Genomic DNA, 22,995 nt, shown 5'->3' on the forward strand with positions numbered 1-22,995 from the left:
CAAATTTGAGTCTCTTTTAACAATAGCTAATGCATCTATATACTAAGGTCATGCATTCTCCATCTATAAACTATTTTTTGCAGTGTATGAAATTAGAGTTGGAAATCTATTAAGGCATTCATAGCTGTGAGCAGGTCAGTGCGGGAGGAATTGCTGAACCAAACTCTAGCATGGCAATGAAGCGCGAGACCTTAATGTTTGGAAAGTACAGCACATGAAGTAATCTCTATCGTGTTTGCCTTCTTTTTCTCTCTAAATGAAAATAAGAAATATTTAAAAGTAACATCATATGTTTTGAGATGATGAAAGTGGAAACAAAGAAAAAATATAGTTCTGAAAAATTGCTTCTTTGACTGGGCATGGTGTTTATTAGCTACAATCCCAGTACTTGGGAAGCTGAAAGACTTCCAAGGACTTTCATTTATTATGAATCCAGACAAAGTAGAAGAACCACGATGCTACTGATGGTGGCTTAGGCATTTGAATACATTTTCTCTATAATAGCAATATAAATACTCTCATCCAAAATTTAGCATAATAGCTTCCAAGTGCCAAGTCTCAAAAATTTTCCATGGGTTTTAATTTTAACAGGTCTTTTCTCCACTGGACAAAACAATGTACTACTTCTTCAACAGTTTTCTCTTCGAGTTATATTTGTTAATATCCAGGGGGAAATGTCATACATTAAATAAAAATCCCGAGTCAGTGGCAGCTTATTATTTATGTGTGCTAGAAAGCTTTTAGCCTCAGGATGATGGATTGCCATTCATCTGAAGCCTCAATATAATTCACTGTAAATGGTCACAAGCTCAGGTAAAGATGGAGATTTCAACTCAGGGAATTGGAAGCCCAAGTGCAGCATTCTTATATACAAGAATTTAGAAGTCATTGAAATAACATATGATTCATTGAGAAATGCATTTCAAGTTCATATAACAAATATGATGTTTAAGAATAGAATGGGTAACTCATCATTTTTTATTATTAAGCTCTTACTGTGTTCTCTTCTAGGTGATTTTCTGCACATACGTGTTTGTGGGCCTAAATTAAAACTGAGCTAAAACCTGTTTCACATAATGTAGTCACATACTGAAGACATTCAGAAATAGTTCATTGATCATGTTTATGAATGAACACCACTCTGAACCTTGACATTTAGAGGAGAATCCCATGGCCATCTGTCTTCAAGTTGGCAATTGAGGTCAGGGAGTTTTATCTTTTAAATTTGAAGTTCACAGTGGTTTAGGATAAGATATAATGTTTCTCTGTCCAACCATAAACTAAGATTAATTGAATGTCATAATGAACTTCTAGCTAAGTTGTGCTAAAATTAAAACATTTTATTCATACATATATATATATTGATTTTAGAACAAATAGATTTTAGAAGACACATTTTTAAAAATTTTTCTAGTTCTTAATTGTTTTTTCTAAGCAATTATTAGTTTTGTGTTTTTCACTTCTGTCAAATATTAGTAATTTTATAATCTTATTACATTTTAATTTTTCTTTACTCAAAAACTAGTTAACTACATATGTCTTAGTTTCTGACTCCATTATTTAAGGTATTTCATGATCTACTTTACATGTGAAGATGTGAAGATGTGTATGCAGAAGTGTGGACTCTAGAAGCTAATGTTGGGTATATTTCGTAATTGCTCTCTTTTATTTTTACTGTAACGTTAGTGAACCATGAGCTCATAGATTTGCCTAGACTGGCTGACCAGCAGGTTTCTTGTTCCCCTTGTTTCAACCTCCCAAGAGCTACAATTACAGGACTATTCTATGTTCCTGGCCCTTTAAGTGGATGCTGTAAACAGAACGCAGGTTGTCATGCTTGCCCATAAAGCACTTCGATCTATCTCACTTACAAAGTTCTAGCATTTTGATGTGCTCATTTGGTTCTTTTAAAATCCAGACACAATTTGTTTCATTGCATAGTTTACAACATGTGTCTAAAAGAAAGTATTAAATATAAAGTTTACATGATTAGAGGTAGTATGTGGGCATATCTCTATCTATCTATCTATCTATCTATCTATCTATCTATCTATCATCTATCTATCTATCATCTCTCTACCTCCATACATATGAAGTTTAAAAAACAACACAAGTTACCCTCATCATTTTGACAAATATGATATCCTAAAGTTAAAATAGCAAATGTTCTAAGTTTCTACTTCACTTACTAAAGAATGGTTTCTTTGTATAAGATATAAACACAAAATTTCTTATTGTTTGAACATTTAAACGTTGATTGTGAGAGGGGCCATGGAGGGAGAAAGTAAGGGGAGAAAATACGTGTGGCAGTATCAGGAACTGGAGGAGATGTGAGAGAGGTACAGAGGGTCAGGAAATCGAATAAAAATATGTGTGGGGGGGTGATGAACAGGGGATAGCCACTGGAGGGTCCCAGACATCAGGGAAACATGAAGCTTCTAGGAACCAACAGGGATGACTTTAGTGGAAATGTGCAGAGAAGGGGAAGACAGAACCTGTTGAGACCACCTCCAGTAGATAAAAACACAGCTCCTGGTCAAGGGATGGGGTCACCCACCCCATCCCAAAGTTTTTAACCCAGAAATGTTCTTGTCCAAAGGAAGCATTAGGAAAAAAAATGTAACAGAGACTGAAGGAGGGGCCAGCCATGGACTACCATGGAGATCAACCATGTCTGCAGACACCAAACCTAATACTGTTGCTGTGGTCAAGAGGCCCTTGCTGACAGGAACTTAGTGTGGTGGTTCCTGAGGAGTTCTTGTGAGTAACTGACCAATGCAGAAGTGGATGCTGGGACTGAGCTCAGAGAACCTGATGGGAGAGCTGGCAGAAAGACTGGAAGAGCTGAGAGGGATTGCATCTCCTTTGGAAGAACAAAATAGAATGGCATGATCACCCAGTTTTCCCAGAGTCTAGACCACCAACCCAGGAGTGTAACTGGAAGGATCCATGTCTGCAGATTCATATGTAGCAGAGGATGGCCTTGTCTGACAACAACAGGAGGGGAGGCCCTTGATGCCTCAGAATAGGGGGATGCTGGAGTGGTAGGACAGTAGAGTGTGGTTGGGTGGTGGAGCATTCTCATAGAGGCAAAGAGGAGGGGGGCGTTGGATGGGGGATGGGGGATTAGTGGGGGGGGGATGTAACCGGGAAATGGAATATCATTTGAGATGGAAACAAATGGAATAATTAATAAAAAAAAAGTCTTTGAAAGACACATTTAATCATTATATGGTCATCATCTGTGGACATTTAGAAATGACCCTTTTAAAAAAAATCAGATTAAACATACTCAGGTTATGATTTAGTGTCTCATTTTTACTATAAAATATATCATATTTGAACTGCAATGTTTTGTGAATATGTATCTTAATTCAAGCTTTTATATATGTAAATAAACTTCTATGTTTAGGTAATAATCTTGATAAAGAAACAGATTTAAAGTTATGTCTCCAAGCACTTTTAAGAAGTTGCCAACCAATGTGTTCTCAATAAATATTCCACATTAGTGCCTTCAGTGCTAAGAGAAACAAAGCCAAACCCAGAGATACCAATAAACATGCTAGCTGAAGCACACTCTGGGGTTCTCAGGCAAGCTGCTCCTAGTTCCTTAGGGAATTAAGGCTGGAAAACTAAGGAAATTTGGTTGACTTATGGTTATACATGTAGACAAAGCAAAACAGTTCTGTCTACTTTAAAAATCTGTTTGTTTTAAATATAGATTCATAGAGTGACTGAAGTGAGCCAGAAATCTAAAGGGATATTATGAGAAATATCAACCTTCTGATATCTAGATAACCAATTTTGCAAGAATATTGATATCCTGAAATTTGATTTTACATAAGATTTGCAAATTTATTATTTAAAATCAATGACTAAAAATATTGTAGGCATTATGATCCATATTGTTTGTCACAATTATTCACCTCTGTCATAACATGCAATACAGAGGCATATATAAATGAATGAGAATATCTATATTCAAATAGAACTATGTTCAAATACAAGAAGGTCATCAGATAGTTGCTTGATGAACCTTTCACTGGACGACAAATGGAAGATGGACAACTTACACAAATATATATGCACATGGAAATATATAGTTCATAAACTCAGTTAGGATATATTCCTCCAACATTTCAGATTATATGCTATTTTCTGCATAAAACCTTATTCCATAAATACTTATGGAAGAATAAGCTAGAGGTTTTTTGTTATTGTTGTTTGTTTTGTTTTTTGAATGGGCATCAACAGTACTATGATTTTTTTCATCCATGTTGATAATTTGGCTTACTATATCTACTGTCATGTTGTCATTCATTTTGTATATGTCTGAAAAAATCATTTTGAAATAATTTTGTATGTTGTCCTGATATTAAGTAGCTGTAAAATATCATAAAAACTTCAGTGTTTAAAAATAGAGTACATATATTAGAATACAGATACCTTTTGAAAATCTTTAATATTCACCAAGTTGAATGAAAATATATGATCTTTTGCTCCAACATATAGTCTACTCCGTTCTTCATCCAGAAGGAAGGTGTGGTAACTGGAGCTGTTGGCTAAGCCATTAAAAGTGATCACATTGTTGGATTCCAACATTTCTGAAAGGTAACCAAACATGGGAGTGGTTATTAATATGAGGTCCTTTATAAACAGATACTACTGGTACATGATACTCTGATGTTCTGCTGTCAGTGGCAGGCAGTTCTTATACTTCATGCTACTAAATTCACAGAAATCAACCTTTCTTTGTGATTCTTCAACATTAGATCAATAGTAAACACTTTGTTCAACATATTCTCAAGAAGTACATCCCTAAAGACTAAAAGGAAAGAAATAATTTGTGATAGAAATGGAGTCTATTGAAGTATCTTCATATGTTCATGGACTAGTAACCTGGACCAGGACATCATTCTTCAGTGACAATTTCCTCAAAAGAAGAACAAGATCAGAAGATAAAGACTATAGATAAGTTACTGATCAATTGGGAGATCATGCACAAGATATATCTTATTCCAAGATGCTTTATTATTGAATACAGCATTGTAGTACACTCGTCAGGGAATAACATACAAATAACATACAAGTGGACAAAGTAATCAGGAACCTAACCAAGCAATGTAAAAAGGGGGCACAGTATATCTCAAGTAAGTTACAGGTTGAGTGCTGAACGCCTTGGGGTTGGTACCACAGCTCTTTAAGTTAAGACCAGTCATGTTCTCAGGATCTAGAAAACACTAGCTCTCCCTAAGCCAATGTTCTAGGACATGGCTTGTCTTGATAAGCAAGTACCTAGTTGTAGACAAGGAACTAAGTTCTATCTCCATATGTCAGAACATCAGGGAAAGACCTGGTTTAGCCTGCCACTCAACAGAGTAGAATCTTGTATACATGCTTCTTTAATGGTGTGATGCCTTAAGTGGTTTTATTTGTTCCAAGCCATTAGCTACAAGGACACTATGGTGTAACAAGTTAGTGGGACTGTGGAGTATGTGTCATTAAACTCCCTAGGTTCTTTAAATTGTTCTACTGGGACATTTCAATGTCTTTTGACCATCTAATTTTCTATATTATATAAACACTATGATATTTAGGAACTAAAACATAGAGAGATATCAAACCATTTATTAAAGGTGTTCCTTTTTATATATGTTTTGATTGCACTTTCTCTTTCTTGCAGCATCTCCATGTGATAAAAATACTGCAGTGTTTCAAACTGTACCCTGAATTTTGCCCCATGTTCTTTAATTATATACTTAATGCAATTAGTAATAAATTTGATGTGAATCTACAAAATATAGATTTTTACAAAGAGAGAAACAGCAATGCAAATATTATCTCTTCTTAACACCTAACTTATATAAACAAAAAATCTTGGCTTGTTAGAGACTGCCTTTCTTTATGTCTCTACTATTTTTTTTAAATAACAAATATGAGTTCAACTGGGGAATATAGGTCAAACATTTTAGTATTTAGGTCAGGCTAGAGCCATTTTCATTTGTGATATCTTATTGTACTTTCCAATGTACTTGGGAATGCATGGATACATGGTCTACCTTCATGTAGTCTTTTCCTTTAATGTCATTATTTGTGACTACTTCAACTACATGTTTTGTTTAAAATGGCATCTACTCTTACAGTCTATCTCACTATTCTAAGTTTCAAAACTATAACATACCCTAATTCCAGAGAGTCCAAATTATAGGTACCCAAGCAAACTTAACTCATAAGCTCTAAAAAAAAAGGCAGTGGTGGAACATACCTTTAATCTCAGCACTTTGGAGGAAAAGGCAGGTGGAACTCTGAGTATGAAGCCAGCCTAATCTACAGAGTGAGTTCCAGAAGAGCTAAGGCTACACAGAGAAACCCTGTCTTGAAAAGCCAAAATGAAACAAACAAGTGTATCACCTCAGCTAAAATAAATTAAAAACAAAAAGCAATGGAATGGTCATCTAAACATGAATTTTAATCACAAACACATAGGAGGTACATGAGAGAGGTTGAAGTATGAAGTATAAGAAATTAAGGCAAGAGAATTGTTACTTTTTGAGATCCCTGTGATAGCAGAAGGAGCATCACCAAAGGTCCTGAGTATTAGGAAGGCACACTACAACCAACTCTACACACCTTCGACCGCAGTAATATAGAAAATGAGGTGAATAATATGTCTCCCAAGAGTTATAATGAAGAAGGAAATAGAACAGTAGTTTACATAGTATATACTCAATTAAAGATTATCTGTATAATGTAAAGATAAATATAAGTATCTCTGATCTTAAAAATTAGGGTCTATAACTGTGGTGACTTTAGCCAAAAAAAAAAAAAAAACCCAAAAAAAACAAAAACAAAAAAAACCCAACAACAACAAAGGAGAGACAGAACCTATAGAGACCACCTTCAGTAGATAGGCATGGTAGGAATGGGGTCACCCATCAATCTCAAAAATTTTAACCCACAAATGTTCTTGTACAAAGAAAAGACAGGGACAAAAAATAGAACAGAGGCTGAAAAAAGGCTATACAGAGATCGACCCATATAGGGGTCCATCCCATCTACACAAACAAAACTTAAGACACTATTGCTGATGCCAAGAAGCACTTGCTGAGAGGAGCCAGGTATGGCTGTTCTCTGAGAGGTTTTACCTGCACCGGACAAATACAGATGTAGATACTCACAGCCAATCATTGAATTGAGCCTGGGGACCCAACAGAAGAGCTAGGGAAAGGACTGAAGGAGCTTAAGGGGATTACAACTCCAAAGGAAGAACAATATTAACTGGACCAGCCAGATTTCCCAGGGCAAAGTGACCAACCAAAGAGTATTCATGGATGGATCCATAGCTCCAGATACACATGCAGCAGAAAATGACCTTATCTGACATCAGTGAGAGGGGAGGCCCTTGTTCCTGTGGAGGCTTGATGCCCCAGCATAGAGGGATGCTAGAGCAGTGAGGTGGGAGTGGGTGAGTGAGCAGAGGAGCACCCTTATAGAGGCAAAGAGGAGGGGGTAAGAGGGGAGATAGGATGGGAGGTTTGTGGACACATAATAGGGATTTGAAATGTGAATGAATAAAATGATTAATAAAAACGAATTAAGGTCCATATAGAATATACTTTCAATAATACACTTACACCTGTCTTACTGAGCATTCTGTATTAGACAATTTATCACTGTGCCTGAGTGATAACAATGCCTGAGCAAAACAATGTAAGGGAGAATATATGTGGATGAACAATTTCACAGTTTGTAATTTGTGTTCTACTGGTTTCATTTCTTTTAAGGCCATAGCAAGGAAGAGTCATCATGGACGAAGGGCACAGGAACAGAAAGCTGTTCACCTCATGGTAGCCAGGAAGCCAAGGGCATCACACAGAAACAGTGACAAGACATATTGTTCAAAGGTATTCCCTCAATGAGGTCTTTCCTACATCCAGGCCCTACCTCCTATTTCCCAACCCATACATAATGCGTTAACATTATAATCCCATCAATAAATTAATGTACTGATTAAGTTCAAGCCTGTACCTCTCAATGTGTGGCTTGACCTCCTGGAGACTAGTACTTCAACACAAGATGTTTTGAGGATACCATATTCAAACAATGTCAGGGACTAATATTAACACTGGTAACTTTATATAGGGAAGGAATAAATAAAAGATAGAGGCATGAAATATTGTATAGTAATGCTTATATATATACATATACATATATATATATATATAATATTAACTATATGGAGTTTGTATACTCTTCATTTTAAGAAAAATGAAGTATTTTGTTATCTTCTATATCACCAAATCTGAGTAATAAAAATGACTTTGTACACTTTAATTTTAAACAGTGACGGGATCCTTCCAACTGAAAACTATGTTACTAGCTGAATATAAGTTTGGCAAGAATTGTGCATTTCTACATATAGACAGTTACAGTTTTGGTAGCTTATATATGAAATCACCCTGGAAACAAACTACACATTTAAAAATGGACCTGTGAATTCAGTTCATTAAAAAAGAATATTTTCCTTACTAGAAGTTCTTTTCCATTGTTCTAAAATGTACTTATTTTTGTATCAACCCATTTTTCCTAAATTTGCAATAATAAAAGCCTTTGGTAAAGACATGCAAATTAGAAAAGAACCTTTTTGTGACTCTTATGCAGTGGTCAACATGAACTTTGTACACTACTTCCTGAGTTCAAACACCTCTCTTCCACTCAATCTCATTCTCAATGTTGTCTGTTCTTTATTTAAATGTACCATTGTGATTTTCTTAGATGGCAACACACTATGTGCAATCAACGGTAAGTATTTTCACCTCTGAATTTCCCTCGGCAAAATTCAGGCTATTTCTTCCTCATTTCTATTAGACTTTACAGTGACATAAACTGATATTGGTGCCAAGACAAATTTTCTGTAATGTGAGATGCTGTTTAACAGTCCTCTACCTTTTCACATCTTCCTGGTGCTCACACTTTATCAAAGAGCAACTGAAGGCATTTTAAAACAACATGCATTTCTAAGGTGTTAGTATGACCACAACACATCTGTGTAGATTACAGCTATTGTAGTGGAATTAATTATTAGGGCTATAACTCAGTATCATTCTGAGACATCACTTACCCTACTTCATGATGAGCTAGACATATTGAGAAGCAATCAGATTATAGAAAAGATTTCTTTTTGTATATTTGACAAGTAAGTTTAAACAAGTACTTAATTCTTCATATTTTCAGCAAATGATATAGTCTCAACATTTGTTAAATACTATAGTGGAGAATACACTGATGTAACTCCATAGAGTCTGTACCCCAGTGAGCAGTGACATCAACATTGTGAACCAGGACAATGTAGAAAACAGAAATAAAGGTATAGGGGACTATATCTTGAAAGAAAAAAATCAATTTATATCATTTTAAGCAGCATTGTGACTGGTTATGGGTAAATTACATTCTCTTTTAAAAATTTAAAAGTAGTGTCAAAGTAGTAGTACAATCCCAAAATTGTAGATTAACTTGTGCAGAGCAAACTGAGAGACTACACTCTGTCTGCAATTAGAATGTACTTCAGATCCCCACGGCAGAAGAACCCTGGGTTATTTAGTCCACCTGTTTTCTATTTACAAGTGCTTCAAGCTGGGCATGGTAGCACATGCCTTTAATCCCAGCACTTGGGAGGCAGAGGCAGGTGGATTTCTGAGTTCGAGGCCAGCCTGGTCTACAGAGTGAGTTCCAGGACAGCCAGGGCTATACAGAGAAACCCTCTCTCGAGAAACCAAATAAATGAATAAATGAATAAATAAATAAATAAAAATAAGTGCTCCAATTTTTATTCCCACACCTTTACCTATCACAAATTTTCTTGTGATTCATTTGAAAGAGAAAAATAGTTAATTGAATATAATCATAAAACATAATCACTACCAGCCATTACTTAAGATACTGAACCATAATTTTATAAACTGCCATTCCTCAATGTTTTTACCACATGTCATACGAAATGGGTAATTTATCTTAAACTTCTACATGATGATTCACCTCTCTGTAATAAAATATATAGTTTCTGTAGCATTCTAGGTATATATAGAATCAACACAGATTTATACCCATACTTATACCCACATTTCAATGACTTAGTCAAATTCTGAGAAAGGTAGTGAAGTGAATATTTATCCAAACATTCGAGACTGGGCCAAAACTAGCTTCTTTAGTGGGATGCAGAACCTCTGTTTGCTGCTCTTTCACATTTGTCGGTTTTTTCTTTTTCCTTGCACATTTCTAACCAATTCATTCTCTTCCCTCCTCCCTCCCTCCACTCCCATTTCTCCCTCCTCCAAGTTTTATAGCAGAAAGGATACAAGGACCCCACAAGTTGCTAGACTCAAATGAATTGCTTGTATTCATTGATGGTTTTAGGCTCATAGATTTTTTTCCCATGACTTAAACTTTGTCCTTTTCTTACAACAAACATGTCTTTTAAAGATCATCAAAGGCTGGGCCTATAAGATGCCAAAACATTTTGACTAAATGATGACCACCTCTAGATATTTGTAAATATTGTGAAGATCAGTGAGGTTAAACAAGTTCACCGTCTACATTTCAGAGATACATAGATACCCCTCTCCTCTTCTTTCCCTCCTTACTTCATCTTTCAACCTTTTGTTCTGCCCCTTGTGAAAACAAAACCAAGTGTTAGTGTCTACTACTATCAGTAGCTTTGTTCTCACTTCAGACTTTTATGTTGTTAAGTATTAAATTTTAAAACTTTCCAGCACACGGATCCTTTCCTCAGAGTCTTGGTGGTCAACATTGCTGAAATATAAAGTTTGTGGAACAAAAAAATTTCTGTCACTGAATTTTTTCATAGGTTGATCCAATATACATCCTTTTATTTTGTAGGTGATTCTAAGTGTATATTCTCATTTATAAATTTGGAAAGTATTACTCAAATATATTTCAAAACTCTATCTTCTAATTTTAATAGTAACAAGCATCAAAATATGCATATTTACATAATATAATCAGAAGCAGATTTACTTGACTAAGATACATGATATCTGGAAACAGCAGTCTAAACATCTTTTCCTAATATAATTTGTTTCAACTCCCTTCAGCTTCTTTCTTTATCCTACTGAAAGTATATCAAATCCCTTCTCTGCCAGTTGATATATATATATATATATATATATATATATATATATATATATATAGTTGATATATATAATGAAAATTTATCTTTAAAAAAACCAAAAACCTTAGATTGGCCCCCTAAGAAAGGTCCTAGCTGTTCTCTGTTGAGCTTTGAGTAAAAGATCATTTCTAAACTGGAAACTGCAGCTGTGATTCTGGATCCCATACTGTATGTAAGCAGCAAGCATCTCAAACCTCAGCCCAGGAGATCAATGTTACAATGCCCAAGGCCCAAGTCCTTTTTTTTTTTTTTTTTTTTTTGGTTTTGGTTTTGGTTTTGGGAGACAGAGTTTCTCTGTGTAGTCCTGGCTGTCCCGGAACTCACTTTGTAGACCAGGCTGGCCTCGAACTCAGAAATCCAGCTGCCTCTGCCCAAGTCCTTTTAAAGCATGAAGAAATGGACCATTAGTGGTAAGAATTTTTTGAAATTCATCATCATCATCATCATTATTACTATTATTATTATAGCAATGCCTTAACCTGTAGATCAGGCTGGAGTGGAACTCACAGTCCATCTTTCTCTGACTCATAGATTCCGGGTATGGCAGTCCTCTTTTCCTGTATATTTCTACTAATTCCAATGTGACCTAATTATTCACTTCTCTCTATATAATAGTCATTTTCATAATTCAGTGAAAATATATACAGTTCCTTGTAGATGTAACACCTTGGCCAAGTAGTATGTAGACTATTCTAAGCAGCAGAATCTTGATAAAAATGCAGAAAGATATCCTTTGGGAACATATAAACTAATAATAATAATAATAATAATAATAATAATACCATACTGAGTGTTAAGGAATAAAGCGGAGAGAAAATAATGCTAAAGGAAGAAATAGTCCTCAGAAAATAAGCTAGTCAATTAAACCTGACTTCAAAAACAGAACCATAATAGAAGAGGAATAATGAAACACTGTAAATACAGGACATGAATAAAGACCATATGATATAGGAAGAGAAAGATAGGAACAGTGCCTAGTAGACTAAGCTGCTAAAAGAAAAATGAGTTCATACCTAACAATGCTGTAAGACAGAATTCTCTCTCTTTTTTTTTTTTTTATCCAGTGAAGGACTTGTTTCAGCTAGCCTGCTAAGAATATTCCAGATCACACAGTAAGTATGAAAGAGAGTGAGGATGTCTACCTCCACCTGACATGAGAGGTCAGGCTCTCTCTATTTTCCTTCACTGTCTTTAAAAAGACTGTGCTTTGGAGGATATTAAAAGCTAATGAGTGGGATGTTTGGTTTCTTCTTTCCTTCACATCACTTACTTTAGTTAACAGCCTCTTAAATATTTATATTACTGTATCTACTCCATGCTTGGTCTTTTTACAAAGAAGGAAACTCTGTGGTAAATTTTATCTACAACTATGAATTTTACCATGAGCAGTATGTTGATGTGCCTCAAATGTATACCTTGTAAGGCAGATTACCCTCCCAAGGCCAAACAAAGGCTTACTAGAAACCTCTGTTTAGATGTTGCACAAACATCTTAGACTCTGGATGATTTAAACAGAACTCACTCCTTTTGTTCTTTCTGTTACCAACATTACAAACATTCTGCATGTTTTAAGACAGTTGCAATGATCACTCATCCAGAGGTCCACACAAGTCAGAGCCCCTTCATCATCCCCAGATGCAATCTATCACTACAGTTTTACTTAACACAGTAATTTGTCCTGTGTTTGCTCTTGTGTACAAATCTATTGCCAGTGTCTTAGTTTAACTCCCCATAACATTTTCCTTGAATAATTGTAGCTTTCTTCTAACTGAACTTCCTCTCTAGGTTTATACAGCAAATGCACTGACCCCAGAGGACTCTTTCCACAAAACACATATACTTTATACTGGCGAGAGATGACTAAGATAACAAAATGTTTAATCTGTCTTCCTCCATGCATCTCAGTGGAAGGAGGGAGTATGCACAGAGAGACAAGAATCAAGGAAAATGTACATAAAAGATGAAAATGCATCTTAACAAAATATTAAGAATATGAAATATAAGGATACTTGAAATATTTTGACATAAAATCTTGAAATACTAGTACAAAACTCCATATATTTTAGATCATATAGAATAATTAAACAAAATGATAAATCATACTTTTCATCCACAAACTCTTTTACTGTAGAAAAGAATCTTATAAAATATCTATGCCTATCACATTATTGATAAAATATCCATAGATCAAATATGTGGAGTTAAAGCTAGAGAGGCAGCCACAGAATTAGGTCAGAAGCCATCCTAATTATACACACAGTACCAACATATGCACACACACTGTATTCATTATGTTACTTTTTATGTTACTTAATAAACAAGTGCAGACAGAGTGATGCCAAGACTATTTCACAGTATATCTAATGTGTTTCATGAAAAAGATATCCATCGCCAAAGTATGAGGAGAAAAGTCTGTAGAACAGGGACTTCCTAGTAATACTTTTTAAAAAGTTATTAACAAAAAAATATTAAAAAATAAAAAGTTATTAAAGCTTAAAGAGTATATGTCCAAGTCAAAATGACACCCAGGATGGAAAAATCCACCTTTTTACCAGCTCATGCTCTCAGTCAGATGGAAGGGATGTGCTCACTGAAGTGTGACCCACCAGCATAGCAAGGAGGAGGGACTGGGGAAGGAAATATGATCAGCCCTGCTTGCCAAATTCCTGAAACAATGGAATGTGCCACCAAATTTTATTTAAATTCATGCTGTTACTAATGAGGGCTAAACAGATGTTTATCCCTCTCTCCTCCTTTCAGTCAAAGGAATGAAAGATAAGCATGTCTATACAGTATAAAAATAGTGTTGAATATGCAGACTTGAAAGATATCTTCCTGCAAAATCTCATCTACCCAAGGAATAACTAACTGATAAACAAAGAACAACAACAGAGGAGGAGTGAGGAGGAGGAGGAAGAGGAGGAGAACATGATGATGACATCTAAGATCCATGTAGGAAGAGCAAGTCTTGTACAGAAGGGAGGAAAGAGGACAGACTGACTTAGAATAAGATCATTTCCCTGAAAACAAGGAAGAAACGAGTACACATATATAAAAGCAAGCATTGAAGGTTTAATCACTTAGTACCCATTCCCAGTAACTTGTCTCATGTAAGAGAGATATCATCAGATATTTCTAAATATTTAAAAGCAAGGAAATAAAGCCTACTTCTGGACACCAAAATAACAGGAAATAACAGCAGCTCTCCCCTATTTGTTCCCTTTGGTGTCTGTCTGTCTGTTTGTTTGTTTCAAGATAGATTTCTTTTTTTGTGTAATCCTGGCTGTCCTGGAACTTACTCTGTAAGTCAGGCTGACCTTAAACTCATAGAATGCCTGCCTTTGCCACCACATCTGGAATAGAATAGCAACTTTTTAAACAATCAACTTTATTCATATAAATGCAAACCCAAGAACGAAGAACCCATATTACATGCCCAAAATTTTGCCTACAGAGTTTCATTATATGTGTAATCCAGGTTATGGAAATTCTCTACATCCAAGTTTTTTATGTTTGTTTTATTCACTCATCAATACTGCACATGTATATTGACATTTAAAATATGCAAGAATTTTTATGAACATGAGTATTTCAAATTGACTCGACAGAATGCTCTTTACTAAGTGCTCTGTCTTTTCCACCATTACCCATATAGAGTAAAATCATTTTTCAAAATCATTTTAGCCCCTTACCTGACTCACCAGCCAAGGGTAGCATTCTTCCACAATATAACCAAGTGCTCTAACGTATGACTCTAATTCACTACTTTATCTCCAGTGCTAGAGTTAAAATAGTCTGTTTTCCGTAATTTTGAAGGTCTTCTCCCAGAAACTGCTTGTGTCATAGAATTAATCCCCAACAGAAGTACATGCTTCAATAAGTATTACATGGAGCATATTTTTCTTTTTGAAATGCAACAAATCTCAAATAATAACGGTAGTAATAATAGATGGAACAAAGCAAATACGACGGTGTTCTGCATCAAACTACAAGCTGCTTTTCGGTACTAGTTAGATGTTGACATCAAAGGTCATATTCATAATTTAAAAAGCCTTAATTGCTTACAAACTATGGCTATTTTCATGTAATAATTATTTAGCCCAAGGTTTTGAGAATTCTCCCCTGCTAGTGGGACTAGGCATCAATGTACAGCAGTGAAAACACCCCTGGCTCTTTATTGTTTCCTACAACTTTAATATACTCTTCAAGTCACCAGCATATAAATTAACCAGAGCTTAATTTTGAAAAAGTAATTACTTTTATTAAAACAAAACAAATCACAGCGCCGACACCCAGCTCCTTTGCCTCAGTGCCGACAGAAGTTATAGCATCTAATTTTCCCTTGCTACCATGTTTTATGGCTGTTCTTATGCCTCTCCACAACTCCAGTGGCCTTTTTACTCTTCTGCAAAGCTGGGTTGTTCGTTCCTGCTTCTGGCTTATTTTCCCCATTCTTGTGATTCAGGGGAAAATTAGAAGCCATCTCTCTCTCCCATGACAGGATTATAAGTTAGCATGTATTGGTTACTTTTTTTTTTCCAATCTCGATCATGGTTAAATTAAAGAACAGAGTAAGAATGGGCTGTGTCTAGTCAGTATGCTACCTGAATATTGAGTAACATTCATTAGAAATAGAGGTTGTCACAGTACCATAAAAAATCAAATCAGGAGTACAAGAAGTAGCTAATTAGATAATCATGGAATTTGAGATCTGGATCTTTAACTGCATTAAGTCTGACTATTTAGTAGGGCAGAGTTGTTTCTACCTCAAAGAACTTCAGAAGTCAAAAATAATCATGTCTCTACTGTCTCTAATTTCAGAGCTCTTATGAATAAATTTGGAGGGACATTTTAGAAAATATTCTATTTTTGATATCATTATCTTTGCTATTGATTAGTTTTTGGCATGTAAACACTGATAAAAATTCAAAACTTAAAACATTTTAAACATTTCAAAATAAGTAATATACCATTAATTTTTATTTATGATTTAAAGAATAAAACATTTTAAATGGAGTATTTCATAGGCTAACTAAATATTTTTATGGTGACAAATGTGGTTGATGCAACCGTGCACTGCTACTGGTCGCTTATTTTCTGTGGGAGACAGTGGTCTTTCTCTGAGAATTAAAGTTAGGGTCTATGGTGAAAATTCACATTTTTGTGTATACATATATATATATATATATATATATATATATATATATATATGTGTGTGTGTGTGTGTGTGTGTGTGTGTGTGTGTGTGTGTGTTCCTGTGTGCATGCTTGCATATGCAAATGATTGCATATGTGTAGAGAGAAATTATTAAAAGAGATATCAGAACCTTGTTTTTGTTTCTTAGATCTCTGTTCTCAATGTATATCATCTTTTTAGTCACATGTCTAGGCTCTGTTACTGTATCACAAATATGTTGAGTTCTAGTGCACAGGGATTGTGTGTCATCAGCAGCAAAGAGTGTGTCTGCCTGCTTTATGAAGTGGAAAATTTAATTTGTCAGATACTTCTGACCAATAATTTACGTGCAACACAGCATCTGTTTCCGTGTGTCTTCAAATAACTAGATTTTACATGGCTATAAGAAAACATGTTCTGTTACATTTACAAATTGTATCTTACATTTTCTGGTAGTAAACCTGTTGGAAATAATTCACATACGAAGAATTAAACAATAAGTCATCCACTCATGTTTTATCTGTTGTATATGTCCACACAAGGACAATCTTATGAAACAAACTCATTTAACTGAATTGTTCTAATGTTGAGCTTTGGTTAAAGAAAGAATGTTTTATCTAGCACATTTTATTTCTTCCATTGTAACATATTTACACTATACATTTACTTATTTATTTATCTATTTATTCATTGACAAAGTTACTTCATTGAAATGCAAATTGGACTGGAAAGATGGCTCAGAATATATTCTGCTCTTCTATAATGCCCAAGTCCACTTCCCAGCACTCATATAGAACAGCTCTCAAGTCAAGAGGGAGCTGTCACCTCTGGCAATGGACAATGTGGGCACTGTACTTTTGAGCATTTATACACACACACACACACACACAAATCTTGAAAAGGAACTATCATATTAGAACTTATTCACTTGAGTGTTTATTGATCTAAGTTGTTTTTTTGTTATTGTTTTTGTTTTTTAATTTGAGACAAGTTGGAAAACTCAGAAAATCACAGAGATATGTATTCAAAAATCAACAAGGAGCTTTGAATATAACTCAGTGGTAGAGTGTTTAGACTGCCCAATTATCAATATCTAGTACTGGGGAAAAACAAAGAAAGGAAATAGAGAAGAAAATCAAATAATGAAATAACAAAGTCACAATATTGATGTTTATTTTCTGCCTTTGCTTGGGAGAGGGATGTTGAGAATACTCATATGGAGTTCGCAGTCAGGTCCTTCCCCCTATAATTAAAATAAATACTCTGATTATGCAGAGTGCTGGCTTACCAAGAATCAGAAGTCTCTGCATCAGGAAATAGATTGGGAGAGGAGGATGCTGGAAAACCAGCCAAAGCAAAGCATACCAAAAGAAACTATGGCATGTTGTCAGGCACTTTAAGCACAAGGATAATAATGTACTAGGTTTGTTATCAAATATACACTTTTTTTTCTGTAACAGTGTGGTTTAGTTTTTAAGAGGACAATCATCACAATTTATTGAGCATTTGAAGTCAGTCAAATGTCATAATAAAACTTGATATAAATTTGTTGAATTTTGAAAGTTTTATTTTCCTTAATTTTTATGTATTTGCTTGTTTCTGTGTATATGTGTGTCTGCATGTGTGCATCCATGTACTTATGTGTTTGTGTGCAGTCAGGTGGCCACAAGTTTGGGTAGTTTCCATGTGTAGGTAAGAGGATAATTTGTGGGAATCCACTCTTTCACTTTACTATATGAGTCTAGGGAATCAAACTCAGGTCACCAGGCTTGGAGAATACCTTTCTATTATACACATAAAATCAGAGGAAAAAAAAAGAAGGTATCATTGATGCTTCTAGAAAGTTTAAGTTATCCTAGATCTAGCTCTCTTTATATGAATTTTAGGCAAAAATTAACTGATAGGACCAATTGTTGCTTTATTTTTATGTCACAGGACAACAACAAAAACATTTTATCTTATGTAGAAAATAATGCATATCTAAACTGTTCTATTTTATTTTTAAAATGCTTTCTGTTATGAACCATCCCGGAATTGAAAAATATAATGCGATCCAGGCTTACTTTAAGACCCCTAAGGACATCTCATACATTCCCAGAAAAAAGCTAAGAACCCAGCTAGTTTGCTAAAAATCCCTGCTCTCCCAGGGCCCATTAAATCAAGCACACCTTTAGGCTAGACAGGACAATAGTCAGTGAAGATTCTACAGAACAGTCAAAGACATACAGACATTTATTCCCATAAGGACAAAGGTCTAATTCAGAGCCCAATTTACCCTTTCCTTAAGATTTGAGAAAAAAATACCATTAGGTGACTTTTCATCAAACTCCCTTCTACACCTCATAAAAATATGATTGTGACCTTCTATAAAAAGAAAACACTAGTAACAATGTTAGAATTAAAAATAATAAACATGTTTAGAGTGGAATATGATCTCCTTTTAGTCCCTGCAGGCCACAGTTCTTACTGAGAAGGAGGCCCTCCCATTAGTTTGAAGGTAGAGGATAATGAGGGAAAGCTCAGAGTCCTGTTGCAGGCTCAGTATACCTTTAAGTTCTGCTAACTTCTAAGAAACAACTCCCCCAATTCACTGTAAGCCAACAAATGTAATACTAAGACACACACCCTAATTCTTTCCCTTTCATATGCATATTAATTGTGCATGTAAACAGTCGAGATAGTTTCTGCCAATCCTTTATTATGCTAGAGTCATCAATAAATTTTGGATTAAACTATTAAAAATACTTTACATCAGTAAAACAAAAATATTTATTTCTGGGAACACCTGTTAGTTATTATTTATAAGCTTTTCTTCAAATTATCTTAAAGTTATGAAAATAACTATGTACTTTCTATTTCAAATGTTTTGAGAGTGTTCTGCAAACTTTTTCTTAACTGTTTTTGTTTGGTTGGTTGGTTTGGTTTGTTTTTGTTGTTGTTGTTGTTGTTCTTTGAGACAGGGTTTCTCTATGTAGCCCTGGCTGTCCTGGAACTCACTTTGTAGACCACGCTGGCCTCGAACTCAGAAATTCGCCTGCCTCTGCCTTCCAAGTGCTGTGATTAAAGGCATGCACCACCACGCCCGGGTTAACTGTTTTCTTTTTCATAAGGAAATTATTTAAAGTATACATTTGTTTCTTATTAGGGTAACTGTCATGGCTGATAAAGGTTAAAAAGTCATAGAAACTAGGAGAATTAAAGAACTGAGAAAAAGAGAAATACAAAAACAAAAACAAAAAAGAAAAAAACATAACTTTTCCTTATTATTAAGTGTTTTGTATTTCCAAATACTCAAAGTTGAAACATTTCTACTACTTAAAAAGTAATAAATCTAGAAATTAGTTGGAAATTCATAGCTCTATTTTTGATGAGCTGAATAATTTGCACGTCATTTATTAATCATCACTTAGAACAAAACAAAACAGAAAAAAACAATGTTTATCAAAGAAAACAATGTGAGGCCCTTACTCAAGCTGTGGAGTTTTCCAATCTTCTGCTAAGAACCAGGAAATGGTACTGATACCAATATTCCTGATTCACACAGTTGAAATGTTCCGGTGACAAAAGTGTAAACTGTGAATACACTTGAAGTCAAACACAATCTGTGGTAGTCGGTGTGTCCTCTGCAGGCACAGCATGGTCATCACGAACCATCGAGAGAGGGAACAAATTACCACAATCGGCATCTGTCTCAGCATCCAGGACGACTGCAAGTCTTGCACAACACAGCCTGCAGCAGACCTACCATCTCTTTTCAGTTCTTTCCCTAGAACCATGTGACTACAAGGAAATAAAAGTTTAAAAAGAAACACTCGTTTCTTTCCCAAAGTAAGACCCATCTAATATTTTCTAACATGAATTTTAGTGCTCATGAAATTCTTATATTTGCCCTTAAACTACATTATGTCCATTGTCCTATTTATATTAATATAATTTTTTGTTGTTTCTCAAATACGCCTACCAGAAATACTTTTTTTTTTCATAGCTGAGTACCGAACCCAGTGCCTTGTGCTTGCTAGGCAAGCGTCCTACCACTGAGCTAAATCCCCAACCTCAGAAACACTTTCTTTAATACACATACATAATTTGAGTGTCAAAAATTTGGTGAATTTTAATTGTCCTAACCTCTTCCCTAGAATACCTTTTATCAGACATCTATAACTCAAACAACAACAACAACAACAACAAAAACAAACAAACAAACAAACAAAAAACAGGGAGAAATAGGCTAGCATTAAAAACCTTAAATCTCTCAAAGTAAGATGATATTTCTCATGCTACTTGTATGTAAGAATTATTGTCTTTTTTCTTTATCTGATCACACACACACACACACACACACACACACATACACACACACATATATATATACTAAAGAGTAAGTGATTGTTTATTTGTGTGATCACAAAAATAGTTAAGCAGTATAAACTTATTTCAGATTTTGGGGATTTAGCTGTAAAGACAAACCTTTATTAAACATAGCTTTCTAGAAATTTATAATTAGAACCCCTTTTTATAAGTGTAGTTTTAATGAATGTTTATAGATAAATTACATGTCAATATCAAACTGTGTATTAAAATTCAGTGATATTTATGAGATACTTTTCTGCTGTTAAGTGTTTTAAGAAAAGTCAAGTAAGAAAATCAAGGAATAGTGCTTAAATCAGTTATTCTAAAACAAATAAAAACATTTTCTTTTCACTTTAACATGGTCTACCATATTTATGGTTTTGATACATATTGGTATTTTAATAATAATCCTTTGTATTTTAAATATGTTTGAATTATTTTTTAAGGTACATTTTCCCAAATGGAAAAATAAAACGATAGACCTTTGAGGGAAGTGATAAGATGAGTGTAATAAATATTTAATTTCTAATTCAGTTGAAACTGGTTAATTCATATTGTCCAAATCTAACTTTTGGATGGCTTCCTAGAAATTTCACTCCTGTGGCTAGAACTGAACACTGAAACATAAGCCACTTAATATTTATTGTCAGCTTTCAGAGATAATAATTTGAAAAGAATAACTAAATCAATATTTTTTTGGTCAAGCCTTTCTCTGATGGATTTATTTCAAGGAAATTTATACTTTCATGCTGAAGCTGAATGTCTCAAATGTGTAAACGTGCACCTCTCTTTGAGAGTTGTGGAATCCTTAGAATGACAGTAGCTTGGTTAATTCCATTTGTGTGCAAGACCTTTTACAAAAGCAGCTGTTTTTCATGGAAGAATTCCAGGTTTTCTGCTCAGGATATAAACCAGTGACCTCATCCTTCCAACAGAAGACCTATCTATCAACACTCTTCTCCATGCGAGAGTTCTGTTATGCAGCATTCTTCATATGGTTGGCCCAGTGTATCCAGGACTACATAAAGCAGTGTCCAGTTTAATTAGATTCAAATGTGCTCAACTCCCACTAGGATTTTTAGAACAATGCCTTATATTTACCACATAGTTTCTATGAGAAGTGGAGTGTATTTTATCTTTCATCAAACCCTATACCTTCCAGTCCATAGAGCTTGCACCTTGAAAGAAGTTGATGAACTGTGACCACAGATACTTCCTTCTTCCCCAACACCTTAGCAAAATCAATGGGATGATAAACAGGTTATCTTTACTACTATGGAAATTTCTATTGGGGTAGAATCTTAATGGTGATGACAATCACAGGTTGTGGGGTTATCAACTGCATTCTTCGTGGTTGCATTAGATGTCTCCACTTTACGCCCATTGCTTTCTTTTAAAGTGAGAGACAGAGGTAAGAAGAGGTGAACATTTAAATCCTGTACGCATACTGATAATCTCAATTTTCTAGTAAAAGTCTATGTACTCTAACTGTCAATGAGATGGTATTTGTTCTAATTCTGTTATTCGACCCCTTTATTTATGTTTAAATCAGTCTAATTATGGTTTTTACCTTTAAACCTATCCAGCTTAATGGGAAGACTAAGAACGATCCCAGAGCTGTTTGTGCTTTGAGCACTATATTTAACTCTACAGTTGATTTATGGTGCTGCTACTGGCAAGAATCCGCATCTTTCTCTGCCTCTGTCAGACCACATGTAAAATACCTGCCCCTAAATAGTTCTCAGGAAAGCTAAAAAAGAAAGGATGATGTAATGTCTGAACACTTTAGATCCCCTACCCCCCTAAAGATGTTAAAAAGATTTTAATTCTTTAAAGATTTCTAAATAACTCGTTCGAATTGGAAGGGTTTTTTTTTGTTGTTGTTGTTCTGGAAGAATCTTAGTTTGCTCGCTACCTTCTTCTCCAAGATCAAATATTATTGATGTTTAGCTAAAACATCTGATAAAAAACAAATGGAAATAAAAAGATGATGTTTGTACTTTCTGATGTTTTTTTTTTCTGATCAATATGTAGAGCTTTACAATTCTACTATGAGAACTACTTCATCACTGAACATATTATTTATGATGGAAGGCCCCACTAGCAAGCACTTTTTTTCTTTTCTTTGACTTAATTTTATTTTTTAATTTACTTTTTACACTCCATATTCCATTCCCCATCACCCATCCATAACTCAGTAAGCTTTTCAACATTTATTTGGGACACATAATCATGAATCTATGAAAGCATGACACTTCACAAAATGTTAGTGTTCAAACCAT

The 22,995-nt window shown here is 34.7% G+C and overlaps 1 protein-coding gene across 1 annotated transcript in view; it reads right to left on the minus strand.

The window, feature by feature from the left end:
• The window catches only part of Sema3a (semaphorin 3A), a 502,602-nt gene that overhangs the window by 157,742 nt on the left and 321,865 nt on the right, over nt 1-22,995 (minus strand). The window contains exon 5 of the mRNA XM_021162357.2: nt 4,447-4,604. Within this exon, the coding sequence (XP_021018016.1) occupies nt 4,447-4,604 (158 nt within the window). The remainder of the gene's footprint in view (nt 1-4,446; nt 4,605-22,995) is intronic.

Source organism: Mus caroli, unplaced genomic scaffold (assembly GCF_978045245.1).
Source record: "Mus caroli unplaced genomic scaffold, Mus_caroli_1 scaffold_4, whole genome shotgun sequence".
NCBI lineage: Eukaryota > Metazoa > Chordata > Mammalia > Rodentia > Muridae > Mus > Mus caroli.